General features: G+C 40.6%; 1 protein-coding gene across 2 annotated transcripts in view; it reads right to left on the bottom strand.

Annotated features, from left to right (window-relative positions):
- Positions 1-21,246, bottom strand: part of Tbx15 (T-box transcription factor 15) — a 100,798-nt gene that overhangs the window by 40,720 nt on the left and 38,832 nt on the right. Inside the window, exons 1-2 of one of the 2 annotated variants that reach the window (XM_076933022.1) lie at positions 15,320-15,430; positions 2,702-2,915 (exon numbers count right to left, since the gene is read on the bottom strand). In XM_076933022.1, the coding sequence (XP_076789137.1) occupies positions 2,702-2,802 (101 nt within the window). In that variant the 5' untranslated portion in view covers positions 2,803-2,915; positions 15,320-15,430. Of the gene's footprint in view, positions 1-2,701; positions 2,916-15,319; positions 15,431-21,246 lie in introns of those variants that run through there. The other variant, XM_034500726.2, reaches the window with a different exon arrangement.

Genomic DNA, 21,246 nt, shown 5'->3' with positions numbered 1-21,246 from the left:
ATCTTTCTGGCAGCAAATCTGCTCCATGAGAATCAAATTGGAGAGACAAGAGACTTTTGATAGAAATGGTGGTAAAATCTGAAATAGTTGCATCCAATACATAGCCATCCCTCCTTTCACATTTTATTATCCTCCAGTTTTATATTTTCTCATCCCATCCTCACAACTTTAATTAGGAGGCCTTGAATTTTAGTCTTCCCAATAAAATGTGATGATTAGTCACTCTTAATAACATTCACTATGAGCTACACACTTTGATCTACAGTAATTCTTACAAACATCTGAGACCCTTAGTATATACTTTTAAACACAGATCAGTAATTGCCTTCTTAGCAGCAATGAATTACAATCCTCCTCTATGTTTTAATTACTAGGAGGCATCTGGTAAGAGACAGAGAGAAACCCTTCTCACTTACAAATGGAGGGGAGATGTGCCTCCTCTTGGCCACCTACAGAGGCTTGCTACATTCAAAGAAATAGATTTGATTTTGCCTTAATAACTTCAACAAAAGGGCACTTGATATTTTTAATTTGATTATTTTTTCTGTAACAGTTATGTAAGTAGTCAAATTCTAAGCTTATTTTGGGAAAAATGATTCCATTCCTGTCATCCATAACACAAAGCAAAGGCACTGGATTATCCCTGAGCTGACCACCTGCTTTAAAATTGTGTGAATTTTCTGAACTCTCCAGATACTGCCTGTTATTTGTGTTACTATGTTAGTACTTTATACAAAGATAATTCATAACTTGATGAAAAGTAAATTATCTTCCATATATCATAAAATAAGTTGTGTTTTGTATTAATTTTATGGTTAAATTTAGATCAGCTTTTCTGTCTTCTAAATTCATTAATCTCAACATGCGCCTCTGTCCATGGTGCTGATTGCACGGATTAATTGGTATTCCCCAAATTGAGGGCTCTGTACACTGCAATCACTTCAAATCAGCAGGAGGACAGCTTGATGTATAAGAAGATATAAGTGGAAAATAAGATTTCCCTGATTGGAATAAGACATATAATCCTATATACCTATCATAATTTAGAAAAGTGGATCTTTATTATGACTAAAGAAGAAACTGCTAGGAAGTATGCTATTATTGTCAACAAGCAAGAGGATCTTTAGAAAACATATGCATAGAAATTAAACACTGAAAAGCTGGGGCATGCCAGTGTACTGAACTCCAGAACTCCAGAGTGGGATGATGTGGGGGATGATATCAAAACAAGACTGTATGGCAAACATAGACCCAATGACCATGTAAAACCCAAATGAAAAAGCATTCTAGACAAAAAGTAGTTGTAATGTTTTGCCTCTCTGTTTGGCCTTTCTACCAAAAGACAATTTTTTAATTGCCTTGTTTTTCTCCAACTTTCAACACCATAAAACATAAAAGAGAAGAAGAATTAAATCCAAGTAATAAGAGATACCACTGAATATAATCTCCTTCAAAGTTGCTCTACAAAAAACATTCCCATCACTACTAAGAGTTAAAGGGCAAGGAGGGTACCATCAGGAAAACAAAACAAGCATGAATTTGAGATCATTTAATCCAGAGTTTTCAGATGTTTCATTGAATTTTTTGGTTTCTCTATATCCATGGAGATGAAAAACCTAATGAATATTTCCATGAAAATAATGTGCAAGTAGTGAGGTGGAGCCTTTTATCCCCATGGCATAGATATAAATATAGAGACAGATTAGAGGTATAGATATAGATTATGGAGATGGAGATAATGATAGATATGCTTTAAGAATATAAAAATAGTATAGTCATGCTTAATTTTATTATCTTGTTCTGTATACTTGAAAGCTTAATCTAAATTCATTTTTTATCAAAATGAGTTTCATTTTGAATCAGAGGCAAGAACTACAAATATTAATGGGTTAGATCAATAAATAATCATGATCGTTATTTTAGAGCCACCCATATGTATGAATTTTGGAGCTCAACCACTCAATAGTCCTTGCCTTTGTCAAGTTGCATAGTCTCTTTCCTCAAATCTGTATGGAATACATATCTCCACTCTATAGGAGTCTTTTGAAGTTTAAGTACCATGTATGTGTTCGGTGTCCAGCACAAAATAGATACATAGTTATGGAAAACTGAAAGATACTAGTAAAGTTATAGTTTTACCAAACTGTCTGGTTTTTTTTTTTTTTTTAAGAGAGACGGTAGTTTCCAAACTTTTATTATCTTGGGTAGCTAGTTTCAAAAAGACTCTCCTAATCATCATGAATTTTATATAATAATTTCAACAACAAAACACTACAAATTGGTAAGCCTGGCTCCACAGGTGCACCAAGCCTCACTTTAATGCAGGCATATGATTATTTTAATTTTGGAAGATGTAAGCTGTTGTTTTTAGAAAAAGTTTCTTTAAAAATTTGCTCTGGGGAGTAAGCAGTTGCTTTGGACCTAACTTTTATCTATTGTGTATCAAGAACTATATGACAAAGAGTGTTTGAAGATGGAAGATGCTTGTGAGAGTAGACATGATGCTGAATTTAAGCACTTAGAGGAAAATAGCAAAATAATAGCACACACAGAAAGACCACCTCAGCAAATGTAAGCATGGAAAAGAAAGTGCAATATTCTTGATCTTTACTGATTTTTACCACAGGTAAATGGTGACAGGAGTAACGGGCCCACTTCTGTAGTGTCTTTTGAGTTTGGTCACTCAACAGGACATCCTTACCTGCCTGCTTTAGTGATGATCATCTCTGTTCCGATATCATGGAACCTCTTCCAGAGGTCAGCACACTGTAACTCCACCTGAATCTCTTCCATGGAGGACATGGCAGCAGGCACGGGGCCTGCAGCACCAGACGCCAGGTCAGTGTGAGCGCTGAAGGAGCAGGAAGTCCGCTCGGTGAGCACTTCCGAGTCCGACCCAGTGCTCTGCTCGGAATCTGCAAAATGGGCAATCAAGGTGGAGTGAGAAACGGCCCAGTTGCCCCCATGCCTGGCTATTAAAGAACAGGGTGGGGAGACACAGGGAGCTTGGGAGAGAGGTGAACAAAGGGAGACTTGAGGCTGGGAAGCTCTAGAGCACATACTAGGGAACTTTATTCTTTATTTTATGGTTTGTTTTTTTTGTGATTTATGACTTTCTTTCAGGTTTCATGTTTCCAACATGACATCTGGCATTTTAGTAAGTTTTAGCCAACAGCTGAAGAAAATTGGCCTGAAACAGGCAAAATAAAAAATCCTAATGTCACCATGTTGAAGGGAGGCCAGGCTAGAGTGACAAGATAAAGAGAACATAGAATGGCAAACATCAACACAGACTCCATCTCTAGGTCTTGATTTCTCATTTCCATTTATCGCTCCCAGCATCTTGTCCTCTAGCTCCCTGACACCACTGCCGATCCCTCCGTTACATTTTCTTCACCCATCTATTCCCCATCACCAACATAATGAAGCATGGCTTGGCATCTCTAGATGCATCTGTCACATATTTGAATAAATGGTTTTTCCTAAGACCCCAATCAGACCATTTTTAATGAAAGGGGAGAAAATCACCTTTTTTTGTGAGGCAAGGACATAACCATACTGAAAAGGTTACTAGAGGAATCGGTGGAAACAACGGGGATAAGTGGGGTCAGGAGACACCTCGAATGGTTGCTGATGTGTGGGTGAGGGAGGAGTGATCTGGACAGGAAGGTGGGAGTCAGAGCAACCAAATAAAAGCTGAATCTAATGTTCTTGCCCCTGTGGACTTTCCTTGGGCTTTCTATCCTCAGGAAAAGGAGGTGGGCAAAGGGACCAGAGGGTGCTAAGAGGGAGAAGAAGACTCGAATCAGACATTCTGAAGTGCCAAAGCTTTACTTTTAAGAGCCTGATAACAAAACTTCTAAATCCTGAGATTACCCACATTCAGGTCATTTTACACACTTTTCTCAAGTTAAATGATGCCAAACTGAAAGGACTTGTTTATCTAACCTACACCCCTTAATATCATATAAAGCTATATAGAAGACCCACAGACAAGAGAAATATGCGCTACTTGGCTTTCTAAGCCTGGATTATTTTACTTAATTTTATGATATTTTGATTTTATAATATGATGATTATCTCCAATTGCATCTAATTTTTCAGCAGACAAAATGATTTCACTCTTCATTATGGCTGATTAAATTCCACTGTATATATAGGCTACACACACACACACACACACACACACAATGTTTTTAAGATCTAGAACACCAGAACTTATTGTTTCTACTGAGTGTAACCTGGTACCCGTTGATGGAGTTTCTTTACTCCTATTATTATGAGCCTCAGATAACCACCATTTTATATTCAGTTTTGAAGACCAAGTTTTTTGGATTCCACCTATAAGTGAGTTTTTTGGTGCTTTTTCTCTTGTATCTGGATTCTTTTAGTGAAACTAATGATCTCCAGATCTATTTCTGTTGCTGCAAATGGCAGGATTTCATCCTTTTTTATGGTGATATAGTATTTCATTGTATAAAAGTACTACATTCTCTGTACTAATTTTTCAGTTGATGGGCACATTCACTGTTTTTATTTCTTTGTTATTGTGACTTAGTGCAGAAGTCTCTTTGACATGCAGACTTAATTCCTTTGGATCTATACCTAATATTGAGATAACTAGATCACATGGTAATTCCACTTTAAAATTTTTAAGACCTTCCATAGTGGTCTTCACAATGGCTGTACTAACTTTCATTCCCACTAGCAAGCATGCAGAGGATCTCTTTTCTCTGTGTCTTGGCTAGCACTTGTTATCTATTATCTGTTTTAGAATAATCATTCTTGTGGATATAGATATGTCACTCTAGTTTTGATCTCTGATTATTTGCGATATTTCCCTCCACTTTTTTTTACATGCTCTTTGGCCCTTTGTACCTCCTTTTGAGAAGGAGTCTGTTTACATTTATTGACAAATGACTTTTCAGTGTTGTCAAGGGTCAGATCTTGGCGCTAGTAAAATGGGACAAGGAAGAGACAGAAAGACAGATCATCTTGTCACCATCTACATTTGCCTATAACTGATTTTTAGTCTTGTGAACAACACATCTCATTTTCTCCAGCCCCAGATTTTTTTTCTTTCTCAAATCCAGGCACCATCTCTGGCAACATCCACAGCTTTGCCTTTATCCATAGGGAAGAAAGCACCCACAAGAGTCAAAGAGTATTTCTATCCAATCTTCCCAAGTTGTCATCTATCACTTCTGAATAGAGTCAAGTTCCTGCAGGATCAACCTATTTTCTACATAAAAGTTGATTCTGACCAAAAATGTTAGTTTACCCAAAATCTTTAGTCCAGAAGCTATCTTTATTAAAAATCATTAGAAGGTTTTATAGCTAGACTCTATATATCTGAATATAGTTTTATGCCTTGTACTAACAGGCGCTTTCTTTTATCTCCTTCCAGCACAAGTCTAAGGTAAGAGCTGCTGCTGAGTGACAAATGTCCACCCTAGCTTGACTGAGGTGTCCTTCAGCAGCAGAGAGATTATAATGTTGTAACTCGGCCACAGATAGAGATGGATTTTGAAATCCCAGTTGTTCTGTAATGCCAAAAATTCCTTATTCTTCGTATTTAAAACCTTCTCAAAATAACAAACACCTTTAACTTACCCAACATCAAAGTGTTCACCACTAAATGCTATCATTACAAATTGTGAGTAGACATTGAAAGTGGGGTCCAGCATAAGTTTTAGACATGTGATTTCATCGGTGAATGTCGGGGAAGAGGAACAGGAGGGGAAGGCACCACCACAATAAGCTGCAACAGTCAAGTTAAGAAATTGAAATAAGGTCCATGGCTGGAAACTAGGAAATAAGAGACTGACCCCCTTAATACACTGTCAGGACCAAGACAAGGACTCAAAATGTGACACCAAATGGATTAACACACAACCTTGGCCAAGTCACTTGAACACAAAGGATCTGTTTTCCTGCCATGCTCTGGAAAGGGCCAAATTGGGAACTTTTAGAATCTCTCCCATCTCTAATAATGTGGAGAATAAAAAATTCCTCTCCAATAAGAGGGATACCCAGGAAACCTCAATTAGTACAAGTGCAAAATTGACTTGAACAAACCAGGTGATTGAATAAATAAATAAATAAATAAATAAATAAATAAGGGCCCAGCTATACATTACAGAAATTAAAGGCTGAGCAGAGATTCAGTGAGTAGTTAAGGTTTCAAACAGGCTGATCAAATTAGCAGCTATGAACATGTGGCCCCAGATTACATACCATGTAGATAATTAAAAACAGAATATAGACCATAAGAGTTTTCTAGTTAATGTTGATTAACTGTGGGTTCATGGAGTGGTTACTGCGTGCCTTACATTGTGCTAGATTCTGAAAAGTGGTGAGAGAGTAAGACTCTCTCACTGTATCACAAGGCAGTTGAGATACTGGATGAATTTACAAATATTCAGAGACCCACATAGGTAACTACCACACTGTTTTCCATCCTCTTACATAGAGTCTCATATGTCTGGTAAAAATCTAGAAGACAAAGAGGTTTGAGAGGGTTAGGAGAGAACTTTAAAGACCCCACCACTATTTAAAAAAACAAAAGGCCAAGTTTATGGTAGCATAAGCAATGTTTACCTATGACAAGAAATTTCAGAACCAGCTATCTGTATCACTAGAAATATTCTGAACTTCCAGGGTCCCATGAACCAACAAAACAGAAACATGAGGTTTTATTACAGACTGCAGACTCCAGCCTATGAGTGAAATTACTTGAACATGCCCTTTAATGTTCATCTCTCAGTTGTTTTGTAGCTATCATAATTTGAAAATAAAATTGGCCCTGTCTGTAAAGGAAATTATAAAGGAGTAGAAGCCAACTGAGAGATGAGCTACCATGTAAGAACCTTAAAATAGTCATCTCAAAGTCAAGAGCAATAGTCTGCAGGAAAGGAAAGCTTAACCCTTTGTAAGTATATATAATTTGTAAGGCAGGGCAATGGTGGTGCATGCCTTAAATTACAGCACTTAGGAGGCAGAGGCAGGTGGATCTTCGTGAGTTCAAGGCCAGCCTTGATCCATTCAAAAACATGGCAACCCTCTGTAACTCCAGTCCCATGAAATCCAATGCTCTTTTCTGGCCTCTTGAGGCACCAGGAATGCACATGGTACACAGATGCAAAACACTCAAACAGATAAAACAAAAACAAAAGGAAATTTAATGATTAATCCCTTAATGACTTAAAACATCTATGGTTTTTTCTTTTATTTTGGGCAGGTTTTTTTTTTTTTTTTTTTTTTTTTGCTTTCTATCTTCAATAAATAAATAAATAACATTTAGAAACTGATTGAATGACTCAGAAATTTCTCCTAATAAATAATATTTCAACCAAATTTCAGTGAATTTGGAGCACAAATGATAAAGTTACACTCATAGAAGATAAGGAGGAAAACCTGGGAAACCCTCATTGTGTTGGTTACATTGCATGACTCACAAGACAAATCCAATATATGTCCCTATCTAAAGAGGCTTCTTCAAAAAGGGCTCCTGACCACAGCTTGTCACTCACTTTCTACATCCAACCAAATTTGCTTTATTAACCACAACACTAATTTTCCACAAGAAATTGAGTTTTGTTTATGCATCATAGCAATAGGCATGTAGTTTATTTTTTTTAAGCTTCTTTATGTTCTACTTGGTGAGGTAGAACACATATACAGTCTCTCCATTTTGTGGATGAGCAAGTTAAAAATCAAGAGGAAACTGAAAACCAGAAAAACTGAGCACAGGCTTCTGCCTCCTGATCCAGTGAGCTGCTCTTCCGAGATCATGCTAGGTTTGTCCCTGACCAAAGCAGCTGATATCTGTGTGATGTTTCTTGACTCTCTTAACTACCTCACAACTGAAATGGCTTCAACAAGTTAGTTAATCTTGGCTAAGACACAGAATCACTCTGGTGCTCACTTTCCTTAATCTCCATAGCACAGCACACACACACATTCCATAGAGTGGCTATAAAGTCCTTTCTAACACTAAGGATGAATTAGGAATGCAGCTAAGACAGCTCCAAAACTAAGGACAGAAAAATGCCACAATAAATTGACTTGGTTGCCATAGATGCATAGATGCCTCAGCTGCATGCACCTGTTTTAATAGCACTTAATAATACCAAAATTGGGCATTTTTGAAATCCTTTATAGTAAGTGAGTTGATTTTCTTCTTACATTATTGTGTATATACATATATATATACGTGTGTGTGTGTGTGTGTGTGTGTGTGTGTGTGTGTGTGTGTTTTGAGATACTACCCAGCCTGGAATCCAGCAAATAGCATTGTTTAGCCTCAAACTCACAGCAATCCTCCTGCCTTACCATCCCAAGTACTGGGATTACAGACATGAGCCACTACATCCAGTAATTGACAAGTAATTTTCCAGACTCATTCACTGAAGAGTGAACAAAGCATATTTACCATGGTAGCTCCCCTATTCCCCAGCTGTGATACCTTTCTTCCAAAATTTCTTTTGCTTCATTGGGCTTCAGTTACCTTAGCTTTATGATTAGGAGGTGAGAGTTTAAAGCATGATGCTGCCTTTAAAATCATGTTTATGCCCTGATGATAAAACAATCTATTGATTCTGTTGATAGTAACTCAGTCCTTCAGTCCTTGATATATAGACCAGATTATATGTTAATGGGCAAAGACAGATAAATCGCATTTCTGATCTCAAGCCACTGAGAATCTGATAGGAAGGACATCCAAACTGCTAAAGTCTGACTGTGCTAGATGCTCTAACAAACACAGGGAAAGTGTTAGGGAACTGTGAACCAAAGACAAAACAAATCAATATCAAAAGACTTCATAAAACAGCATTTGAGTGGAACACACTTAAAATATAGGTTCAATAGCATCAAACAAAAGATGAGGCCATTTTTTTTTTATGTAGTAGAAATAGCAAGAATAGGATTTGGATGGTTTTAGAACACAAGAAGTAAACTGGCATGGCCAGACTTTAGAGTGTGTAAGGGTGGAGGTTAATAGCATGGGGGATGGAGCTGGAGAGTCAGGCTCATCTGAACTAACCACTGTTTACTGAACATGTATTATGAGCTCATCATACTTCTAGACCCTCGAGATGAGATGAGCAAAATTATGTGGCCATGTGGAGCTTAGGGCCTGTAAAGAGCATGTGTGTCAGAATGTAGATTTCCACCTTCATTCTCTACGTTCTCTAACTTGATTTTACACACACATGACGGTTCTCTTTCACTTCCTGCCTATGGATCCTGTAAGCCAAGTTGAATTCTTTGTCCTGTCTTCTGTGTAAATGTATGATGGTCTAGTTTTACTATGAAAGACTGGTTACAGAAGACAACCACAGAAGTAGAACTTTCTTAGATTAAATGCAACATACCACATCCACAAGATTACAGATGAGTTGTCATATTTCCCCTAAAGAAAACAAATTTGAAATGACTACAAGAGAAAGATACACCAAGATATTAATAAACACACATTGAGGTGGTTTTTTTTCCTACCAAGTGCTAATGCATAATAACAGTGAGTGGTATTTCCCACCTAGTATTGGGAAGACAGGCACTCCTATTTTTTTTTTCCCAAAGTTCCAAGTCTTCTAAAATCAAGACCCCTTGGCTATTTCAGAAGTCCCCTTCCAACCAGAGCAGTTATCAGAATCGTATAACCCAGGTAATGCTGTCTGTGTCAGGCACAAGGAAACGATCCCAGAGTCCCTCTGGAATGGAGATTGGTCCTGGGCTGCCAGATTTTTTTTTTTTTTTTTCCCACGAGATGACGCGGGAAGACGGGAGAGACGGCGGGACTCGAACGCTACTGGTGCCAGATTTCAAGGTAGCTTAGAGAGAAAGCTAGTGATGAAATTTTTCATAGAGTAATTCTAAATATGGAAAAAGCACAGCATTTGGCATTAACCTGAGTACGGACTGAGCCCAAATTTGATACTCCATCCTGAGCTTCAAGGGACTGACCTGTAACCCAGGTTGGATTAAACTAAAATCATGAGGATAGCAGACACTCAAATGAGCCTGTTAGATGGCTTTGGTAATGGAATGGTGTCCCTGAGCTCTCCATGCCCTCCAAGTTCTATTTGGGAGAAAGGGGAAGGTAACCTGAAGCCCGCAGTTCCTGTGCCAATAAGCCAATTAAGGAGACTAAGAGCTCTTATCTTTTTAGCTGCTCAAAGCACTCTCTGCCTAAGCAGCAGCTCTCCCCGTGATACACAGATCCATAGTGCATCACAGTTACCCCTTGGGTGCAAGTCTTGTGAAACAGCAGTAGTCAGGATTTTCTAATCTATTTCTAGTTGAGCAAGCAACAACTCAATGCCATGACAGTCCGACCTTCCAAGCCTCTATGTGCTTCAAAGTGAAGGGGGGAAATGCCAGATGCTTAAATATGTTGTTTCATTGATTTTCACAGAAACACTATAAAGTGAGGAGGTTGTTGTTGGTTGTTGCTGCTGCTATTGTTGTTGTTGTTGTTATTTTGAGGTCTCATTTGTTTATTTTGTGGGTTTTTTGTTGTTTTGGGTGTTTTATTTTGTTTTGTATTTGCTATGACTTTTACAAGTAAAGACTGGAGCTTGTTTGTGAGTAAAGCTTCTCCTGTATTACATAACCGATGTTAGAATGGGACATGAGTTAGTCTGACATTTGGGTGGGTATTCTTTCCACCCTACCCTATTGACCATGTGAAGATCTGGAACCTTCTAAGCTGTTCAATCACAAGACAGTTCTCTGGAAACAAAAATGTTGCCAATTCTTCTGGAAGAGGAAAAGAGCCAAACAAAGTCACATGGGAAATTTTTTCCCCCAGCACCAAGATAGTCATAATCAGCAATATTTAGCGTCTCTTCATCAATTTAAACATTATTACATAAGGAAGCACAAGTGTAAATGGCCTCTTGTTGGATTTCACTTGCTAATCCACAGTCTTACCCAGTGAAAGAGCCAAAGAAGGCAGACACTGAAGGTCACTATCGACATCAGATCACCCCTTTGCTTTAAGCTAGAGCAATAAGCAAGACAACAGAATGTATGGTGGCTACAAGATATTTGGATTTTGAAAAATAATTGAAAGCACTAAAAGACATGGCAAGGGAACGGAATTGGATCCTATTTGCACAGATTCTGGTTTGTTTACATTTAATTATGGTCACATTTCAGGGCCCAGAAGTTTTGGACAGTCCTAAATAGAAAGCCATACTTGAAGAGAATTTAGCTAGTGATAACTGCTAAAGCATGTCATAAAAAGACAAGTGTCAAAAGAGCATACAAGATTCACCAGTACCAAGAAGACCGAGAGAAAATGAGATATATGCATGGGTCTTGGATTTTCTAAAGCAGCCTTAATTTCAGATTCGTTTTGCTCTCCTCTCCCTACAAAATTTAGTTCAGAAAATATTAATGATGAATAATACACAAGTGAAATAATCAAAAATGGGCCACAAGCCACATAATACCCAAGCTAAATAAATACCTTGCATCAAAAGTCCTTAACAAGTTGATTCTGACCAACTGGGTAGTCTTCAGAATTTACTGGTGAATTTTAGGCTAGCTGCTGTCCAGAGGGGCCCCTTCCTGGGGATGTTGGTACTTGTCCTGGCTAAGGTGACATATCAGCTCATACCCGAGCCAGCGTGCATCTTTGCTCTTTGCACCCATGGCTTCCATCCTGTGACCAGCATCTCAGTGCCAGCCACCACTATTGCACCACGTGTTTCAGCCATCATTGTTTTACTTCCTGCACACTGGAAAACGTGTTTTCCTCAAAACCTGCCTCACAGCCTTATAGAATGTGCTCACTGGGCACCAGTTAACACACATGCATATTGGTATGTTAATAGGGAAAAGCTAAACACCCGGCTTCTAAGCAGTAAGTGTAACTTAACTGTGACTTCTGGGGACAGTGTTCTTGGTGGTGATAATTCTCAGCACATGAATAGGAGAGACACTTGAGCACACCCAGGAATATACAGAGCCCTTCAAGTGACACTCAGGAGACCTCCAACTACATATTTAAAACACAACAACTTCACCGTGTAGACACAATAACCTCCTTAGTACTCTGAATCTATTCATTCATTCAGTCACATATTTGTCTAGCAAATTGTAATTGATTATATGTGTCGAGGGATATGCAAAAGTTCATGATGAACTATGCTTTTAGATATTTAGAAAATTGTTCAGGGAGGCAGGGTAAATTCATGGATAAGTCTAAAAATGTAGAGTACCCCAAACCCAGAATAGCAATTAGGTTGTGCGATCTAAAAGATGACATTCTAGAGTTCTTTCTTCTCCTTGCAACTGTCTACCTTAAGCAAGAACTTCATCTTTCACAATTACTTTTATAATTTATACAATAACTTATCATTAGTAACCACTTTATGAAACTTTTATGAACTGTAGACAATATGTGCATCTATGTTCAGTTCCAGAATTAAATTATCAATAGAAAAAAAAGGTAAGGATACAATACTAATTTTCATGTGTTCCCAACTGAAAAAAAAATAAAAGAATCAGAATGGGAATTTAGAAGCAAGAGGAACCTCTTCATCCAAGTCATCTTTTAGAAGTAAAAGAGAATGAAGATCTTCCAGAGTAAGGGATTTTATAGGCAATGGCATGGCAATAAAACCCACAAGAAATGTATGGAAAATAGCAATCAGTGTCCTCCATAACACAGCTGTGTTGTGCCTCTTGTACCTTTAGTCCCTGGAACATTCTCCAGCTATATATAACATGCACCTGCTATACACTCAATGAAATATTACTTGTTGTTGGATAGATGGATGGATGTGTGGATGGATGTGTGGATGTGTAGATGGATGGATGGATGGATGGATGGATGGATGGATGGATAAAATACTATATTTTAGCAGAGTAAGATAAGACACATAGGTCAAAAAGAAGTAGAAGGTAGTCTGGTATCAAATTAAAAGTCTTAGTGTTGTTCTTCTGATCTTCTTCCAGAAGATAAATATATCCCTAGTACTAAGGTGTCTTAATTCTTCCAGCAAAATCTCCATTAAATCCTAAGGTTGTTGCCTCCTGACTTCACAGCCTGAACTAGGCCTATGAGTGGTGTTAAACATATTGGCAAAGTCTGACTTGAAACATTCCAGGGGCTTTGAATGAAGCTAGTGAGTACATCAACTCCTTTAAAGTAGCAACCGTAGGCAAGCACCTAGAAAGCACTCAGATGCTGACTCTCTTCTGTAAGAACCTGAGAAGAAAAGATACCTGCAGTCATGCAGATAAAATGAATGAAGAATCAAGTCCTCTATCATTACACACAGTGGGGATGAAGGTGAAATATAAAGCCCCAGCCACCCTTCAAAAGGTGGATTTGTACACGGGAATGGTTCCTACACAGACAGCTGCTGAGCCCTGATGTCTGCTGTGCAGCATTCTGCCTGCTGCCTGCTGCCTGCTGCCTGCTGCCTGCTGCCTGCTGCCTGCTGCCTGCTGCCTGCTGCCTGCTGCCTGCTGCCTGCTGCCTGCTGCCTGCTGCCTGCTGCCTGCTGCCTGCTGCCTGCTGCCTGCTGCCTGCTGCCTGCTGCCTACAGCAAGACATGCTTGCAGAAGTGCTGTGAAGTAAAAGAGGAGGCATCAGCCATCTCTAGAGTCACATAGATTCAAATATATGCTTGTCCAAGAAGCATGCCCTTTCTGAACTGCATTTCTTAAGTGCAATGATCTAGTGACACTGGTGACTCTCAGGACAGCCCCTGGCAGAGAGTAGGACCACATCTAGTCTTTTCTATCATTTGGAAAGGTCTATGAGTTTTGTTTTGTTTTGTTTTTGTTTGTCACTTCTTTATTTTCTCTTTGTCCTTGCAAATGAAGAAAAACAAATCCCAACAAAGAAGTGTGTAAAATACAGAACAGAAAATGATCACAGTTGAAAACACTTCAGGACCAAGAGAGAAAATAACTATCAAAACTGGACGGTATTAGGATAAATGGTAAAAATGGATGGAGCAAAAGCAAAGATGCAATGTAACCATTGACTAAGAACGATCATTTCTGTATGCTCTACTTAACTGCTACTATCCCAGCTACACTTGGGTCTGAAAAAAAAAAAAAAGACAAGAAAGAAGACCACTGAATTCCCACAGATTGTTGATGAAGAAGGATCAGGAAAGCAACACTAGCCTTGAAGAGCAGAGAAAGTAACTATTGTTGATAAGGCCTTGCCCTAAGAAACATGGAGAGAAATAGACAAGATGTAGAAGGCTGAAGGGAGCCCTGGCTCCAGCTCAACATCCAAGCCAAGAATGCTCACCCTCTGGTGCAAGATGAGGAAATTCACACTGTAGGGGAAAGGAAGATTAGTGTGTAAGTGGCATTCCTGTGGAGAGAGAGGGGATACCAAGATTGGACATTCTAGACCTTTGAAAGGTGGGTGAAGTAACATGCCTAGTGGCTCCCACCCAGAAGTATTTTTAAAAAGAGAGACTATGGAGTCCTTAACAAAAATATTAGGTCATCTACCATCCCACACTCACACATGAGGAAGCCAGCCAGATGTAATAGTAATTTGCACCTATAATCCAAACACTGGGGAGGTTGAGAGAGGTGATCACAAGTTCTAGGCAAATCTGAGATGGCCTACATAGCAAGATAGAGACAGATGGACAGGAAGGAAGGAAACAAGGAAGGGAGGGAGGGAGGGAGAGAGAGAGGGAGGGAAGAAGGGGGAAGGAGGGAAGAAGGAAGAGAAGAAAGGAGAAAAGGAAGAGGGGAGTAAGGAAAAGAGGAAGTAAGGGATAAAAGGAGAGGACAGGCAGGAAGAGAGAGAAGACAAAAGGGGGAGGGAGAGAGAGCAGAGATCAGATGTTTTGATAGCAGAAAAAAGATCCCTTTGTAGACACAGGGCAAACACTGGAGGCAAAGAAACATCCTGGATTCATGCACAGTTTGTCTTTGTCTATAACTTGCTGGATGAGTTTATGATACTTGCGAAACTTGAAGTCTGCCCTCATACCTCTCATGTTCCTAGGCCTCTAAGGAAAGCTCAGGTCCTTGAGTCATTCCTAGTTTCCCCCCTACCCTTCCCAAAAAGGAACGCATCAAAGGTCTCTAACCCCAGGATGGACATTAGGTGAAGCAGCCAAGAAGCAGCAGGTGGAATTAGTTAGGAATTGCCTATCTGCCCTCTATGGAGAAGTCTGATTTGGGAATCCCAGAATCAACATGTTATTTCTAACCCCAGCCCCTAACTCCTGGGTAATCTGCACAAGGTCACTTGATTCCACCTGTTCCTTTCCCAAGAACTTGGCTACAGCATCCTCCATCTTCCCCCAGAACTACCTACCTTGAAGGGTCAGAATGACCTTTGAAGAGACAGTGTCCTCCAAGTATGTCAGCAATTCAGAAGCTGACAGCTTCTAAAATAGCCGGTGTGTTTGTGTCTATTGCTCTCTGAAGGAGTGGCAGCGTCATTGGCCACTGCAGCATTTCCATGCCAAAGTCACGCCTTCCCTTCTCCCCATAAGGCTCCGCACTGCCTCTTGCCTCCTGGTCTGGGAAGACTTGGAGCCCAGAAGCCATGGCATTTAAGCACTGTCAGAGCTCCCACTTCAATTCCTGTTATGGTGCCAGTTCAGCAACTGTCATGATGACCCAGCCCGAACTGTATTTAGAAGCTTCGGGCATGGCACAATGTTCCAATCCATCTCAGAGTAACAAGAGATTTCCTGAGCCCCTGGGCTTGTGATTCAAGGTCCCCTCCTCCAAGGGAGTGAGGGGTTCAAGATGAATTTCTGCTGATCTGTTTTCTTCTCAGGAAGAGAACCCCAGTTTTCCATGAGTGTTATTATATAATACAACTGTGAACATCCATACTTTTTAAAGTTTGTGAAAGATGACCAAAGAGAGAGAGTAAGAAAATCACTCAGAGCAAGGTTAGTGCTGTTCACATGGACAACTGATACAAGAATAATGTCCCCTGAAAATACATTCTGAGAGTGCTCAGGATCCAGATATATAAGGAATTTATGGGACAGTGATAATATTCAATTCATCTTTTTAAAAGCTTCTATGTCTCTTTTAAAAGTATTCTCTTGTGGAGTCCCATAATAATTACAAGATAATTCCTATAGTGATAAGAGAAAGTCTTATACACTTATACTTTAATGTAATGTCTTCCACCCAAAAAAGGCAGTCTCATCACTTATACAACTAATTTTGTGGGCTGTCAGTTGGGGGGCTTGCTGCACACAGAAGGGCTCTAGGCTGTTAGTGTTGATAAACCACAAGAAGACTGACCCCCAACTCTCCACCAACTGTCTCTGACCAGAGTCCCTCAGAGATACCCTGTCATTTAAAAGGCAATAGTGTTTGGCCTTTCCCCATTTCTGGGCAAGGAACCAACATTCAGAGAATGTGGTTTTAGGATCATGGCATCTAATCCATTCAAGGATTACCCGCCCCAAGTACTGCTCAGATGGCTGTGTTACTCATGGCCTCCCTTTGTTCTATAATAAATCCAACCCTGGCTAATTCCAAGCCTCTATGCATCACTGAAGTTTAAAGATGGCATTTTGACAGGTCAGATATTTAGAACCAGTGGACCACCAACCACTCAAAAATTTTAAGTCATTTTCAAAACACGTGGAAATCATTTTCCCCAAGAATTCACAAGTCTGGAGGATGAGATCTTATTGATGGCATATGAGCTGTTGGATATGTTAAATTTTTATTGTATGTACTATATTCTTTGTATAATCTAAGTTGACTTAACAATGAAGGTTGGTATTCCTTATTATATAAAGTATTACATGAGTGTTATCAAGTACAAATACAGCATTCACTGTAGAGCATGTTTATAATAAAGGAGTAAGGTGAGACTATAAATAAATGTACAATGAGTATCTATTTAAAATTCAAATGTCATAGGTAAGGTCATTTTATAGAGATCAGATATCCAACTATATTTTTGAGACAGTATCTCATGTAGCCCAGGCTGGCCTTGAATTCCTGATCTTCCTGCCTCAGTCTCCCAAAGTAACATGGGTATTTTCTCTACCTGTATCTTTCTTCCCCACTTCATCTCCATGGTAACCACATATACATCTGACATATAAGCCAGATTCTTCAGGGAAGGTAGCTTCCTTAAGGAAGAGACATGCACTCTGTAGAGTCAAGGGGCTTTTTTCCTTTTAGACTCTGTAGTTATACTTTCTCACTCTCCTTCCCAATGTCTCAATAAAGCATCAGTGGCACAGAAACCCCATGCTCACTAGGTTTCTTACTCTCATTGGCCAAATCCTCACCAACTTTGCTGTTGTGAAGAGAGAAGTACAGTTCCTCGGCCAGGAATATGCTCTCTGGACTCTTTGTGGGTGACCCCACAACCTCAGAAGCCCCTATTCCATATTCTCTGAGGCTGTCGGGGGTGGGGGGTGGGGGTGCGTGGGTGAGTGTGTTTGTCTGTCCCGGGCATTGAGAAACAGCAACTCCTGGGGGAAAAGCTAGGCACAGCAGGTGGTAGGGCTGCCCATGCCAAGGCTTTCCTAAAGGCTGTGGTGGCCGAGTCTGCCAGAGGAAAGGACACTGTGGTGAGCTCAGTTTGTTTGCTGCCGAGAACCTCCTTGCCCTGACGGCTCAAAGTCTATTTTTACCACCGGGTGACACTGAAGATGCTTTGCTGTCATCAAAGTGAATGATAAATCAAGTCAACTCTGAATTATTCATCATTTTCCTGTGAAAAGGGACCATGGATTTTGAATCTGAAAGCAGAAGTGTGAGACCCGGTTCTTTCCCTTCAGAAAGATGTCACCTGAAAGAAGCTACCTTCCCTTGCCAGTGCTCTGCCACCCAGCTGTGAGGAGTGCCCACATTTGCCACATGCCCAATGTGATGAGTCACCAGAAGAGTACAATAATGTACATGAAAGCACTTTGTAAACTGTAAAGTACTCGCAAATGCACATTATCAACATAGCAGCTAATCTTCTCATGCACAGCAATCTCTTGATGCACTTCAAACACTGCTAAAGCCAAGCACCATGCCCATTAGAGATGAAGAAACAAAGACTTCGGGAGCAGAGTGGCTCAGTGGGAAGCCAGTTCTCTGGATTCTGTCTACTCCCTCGTGCTTGTGCGTGCGGCTCATTCTCCCTACCCATCACACCTCCCTGATGTGAAGAGCTTCACTTTCTATTGCTAGATAACTATTGCCTGGTTTTTACAATGGAGGCAATAAGCATTTGCTTCTGTAAGGCAAAGATCTAGACAAAGGTCTTCCAGTATCTTGTTCCAAAGCCTGTGATTCTGTAAGTTGTGACCTAGTCACAAGGTATCTTGTGGTAGACTGGAGACTACAGGCCAGGGCTGCTAGCAATAGATTTACTCAACTTGTTTCATTGGCCTCTGAACCATCTCCCCAGTGGTGAGCCACTGGAAAATCCACGCTGCAAAAATGCTCCATACTAATGCTAAGAGCATTTTGCTTTAATCTGATTTTCTATTCATCTGCATGCAAAGCAGCCATTTGCTGTTAAGGAAAGAATCCCATTTCTCAATGGGGACAACCTGGTGTCTCTTTTCAGTAGGAAGGCAAATGCTTTCCAAGGCAAACATCATCTGATCATTGAGGGTGGCAGTTGGGGGCTCAGAATTGAGACCCATGAAGCCAAATGTAAGGTCAGAGGGAAGAGTAACAGATTGATTAGTGATGTCTGTCAGACACAGAGGAGGACGGAAGAGCAGCATTTGTGCCAGATGTTCACTATAGCAGTCTTCCTAAGGTCTCTACTGAAAACCTACCTAAGTTCACAATGTCCCTTTTACCTTTTACCTGCTTTCAGAGAGTAAAGTTCATGATGTCACTGTCCATACCCTGTGTTGCTCTTTCCAAGTGGTCCAGGTTTTTCAGGGACCTCTGAGAGGCCACTAATCTTTCTCCTCTGGTGATAAGGTCATCACGTTAACAAACGTCTGCTCTGACACAGTTGTGGTTTTAATGGAGAACTAATGTCTTCGTCAGAATCTATGCTATTTCACACTTCATTTCCTCCTCAGCTCTTGGATGGAAACCATCGGTCCTGATGATTTACTTTGTGGGAGTTTCCTTCAAGTGAGTTTCCTTCTCTGGGGATTGCCACGCAAGCATTCTCAGGTCTCCAGCTGGGGAGCACCCAGCCTTGAAACATCAGTGTGTGTTCAAGTCATTCAAGAAAGCCACAGGCCTTGGCAGCCAACTGCTGTGAGTCTTTTAGCCCAGGCCTTCAAGTGTGAGGCTAACAGAAGCAACTGCTATGCTTTCTGCCCCTCTGTCAGTGCTAGCTTGGTGGCTCAAAGTGATCCAGACTGCCAGGGCTGAGATGTGGGAGGAGATGGGGAGAAAACAGATGCTCTGAACTTGTGGTCCATAATTCAGATTGTCTCCAGATCTCTCCATGAGTTTCTCAAAGTCTCTCTTAAATTTCTTTCATTTGACACACAGCCTCCCTATCATTCATCCCAGATTCCCCAAGAAAGTTTTGATATCTATTTATCTGTGCTCAGAATACATCTGCACTCAAACTATCTGCTAACAACTAGCTTAAAATAGTGGCCCTTAGCATGGGTACACAATAAATGGGTATTTTATTTCATTAAATGCTAGCTACATGACATAACATAGAAGAGTGAGTTGGGAAAAAATGAACAGAAAATACTACAGTTTCAACACAGCACTGGGCTCCTCTTCAGGGACAAGAGGTACCCTTCATGATTACATCCCCATGTCATTGGGGTCTATATACACTGGTTTTTGAAGGAGAGTTTCTTTCTGTGGCTTGAGACCTATGACCTAATCACTGAAAGCACTTTACTTTGAGAGGACAGGATAAAGATTAAGGAAGAGGGACTCAAGATGACCCCATCTAATGCACATCCAAGTCTCATTGGAATGAAGACGACCCATTCTTTAGGCATCCTTGAGGCAGAAGCTCTAACATCTGTGGTCTTCAACAAAGTGAACCGAGGACAAGAGATATTGTACCACTGAAGTGTTTGCCAAGAACACTTCAAAAACTAATGTATAAGGACCTCGTCACAGAGGGAACCACAGATACAGGCCCCAGAGACAGCTTTCCCAGAGAAGCCTGTGTGAAGTGCTGGCCTGAGATCTATGACCCATGAGATCCTTTTGTGAAAAATCATCCTCAGCTGCAGAGAGTGTCAGAGGACAACCTGGGACACACAAGACTGTCTCTTAAAGGAAAACACATGCAAGGTTGGAGTACAGCTCAATAGCACAGCATTCGCCTAGCATGCGCGAGATGCCTAGGTTTGAAACACAGCACTTCGAGAATGAAGAAATTAAAAAAGCAAGGGAAAGAGGGTAAGAGTGCTTTATTTTCTCCAAACTTGCTGGTACCCCAGCACAGTACCTCAATGTGTTCCCTATTTCTCACGGAAGGGACAGCTGGGTCAGGCACTGTGTGATCTTGGTTCCTTACCAATGAGACAGTGAGCAGAGAAAGGCCCAGCAGATCATAATGGCGCCCTGAAAGGCACTGGCACAAGCTACCCACTCCCAACCCAACATATGGCACCTTTCATATTGTAATAAATTTAAACTTGTTAGAACAGACAGAAACACAAATCAAGTCAGAAGCCACGTAGTTGGGAGCAAGGACAACAGCACACTCCATAAAACAAATCACTAGAAATTACAACCTGATTACATCTGTAGTGTCATAAGATACCTGGTTTGAAGGAAATTTTCTCAGCAGAGAAAATAAACAAGTAGGCGCATGACCTGGTGATTTAAAATCAAATTCTAACTGTCCAGATGACAAAAAAAAGAAAGAGAGAAAAAAAGAAAGAAAGAAAGAAAGAAAGAAAGAAAGAAAGAAAGAAAGAAAGAAAGAAAAGACCTTTATCTTCCCGACAATGAGATTCCTCCTCCAGTTGGCTAAATTCTTAGAACAATCCTGCATTAGTTTCTATAGAGTTCTGTGCAAGCAACTACTACATATGAGTCCCCTCAACAGGAAGCAGGGACAACCTTCTGCTGAGAAATAACAGTGACCTGTGTGCCCAAGCTCCTCCTGGCTAGAGAAAGGCCACTGGAGGGGTTTGGGTAACAATAATAACAGCTGTTGGCTCCCAGCCCAGGGCAGATCTGTGGAATCCTAGGCCTTAGCCCACCCCCCCACCCACCACCCACCCCACCCCACCTCCCCACCCCCACCCACCCCACCCCACCTCCCCACCCCCACCCCACCCCACCCCCCCGGTGGCAAGGCAT

Source organism: Arvicanthis niloticus, chromosome 4 (genome assembly GCF_011762505.2).
Source record: "Arvicanthis niloticus isolate mArvNil1 chromosome 4, mArvNil1.pat.X, whole genome shotgun sequence".
Lineage (NCBI taxonomy): Eukaryota > Metazoa > Chordata > Mammalia > Rodentia > Muridae > Arvicanthis > Arvicanthis niloticus.
Note: the sequence above shows the minus strand (reverse complement) of the source record. Positions and strands in the feature narration are given on the sequence as shown.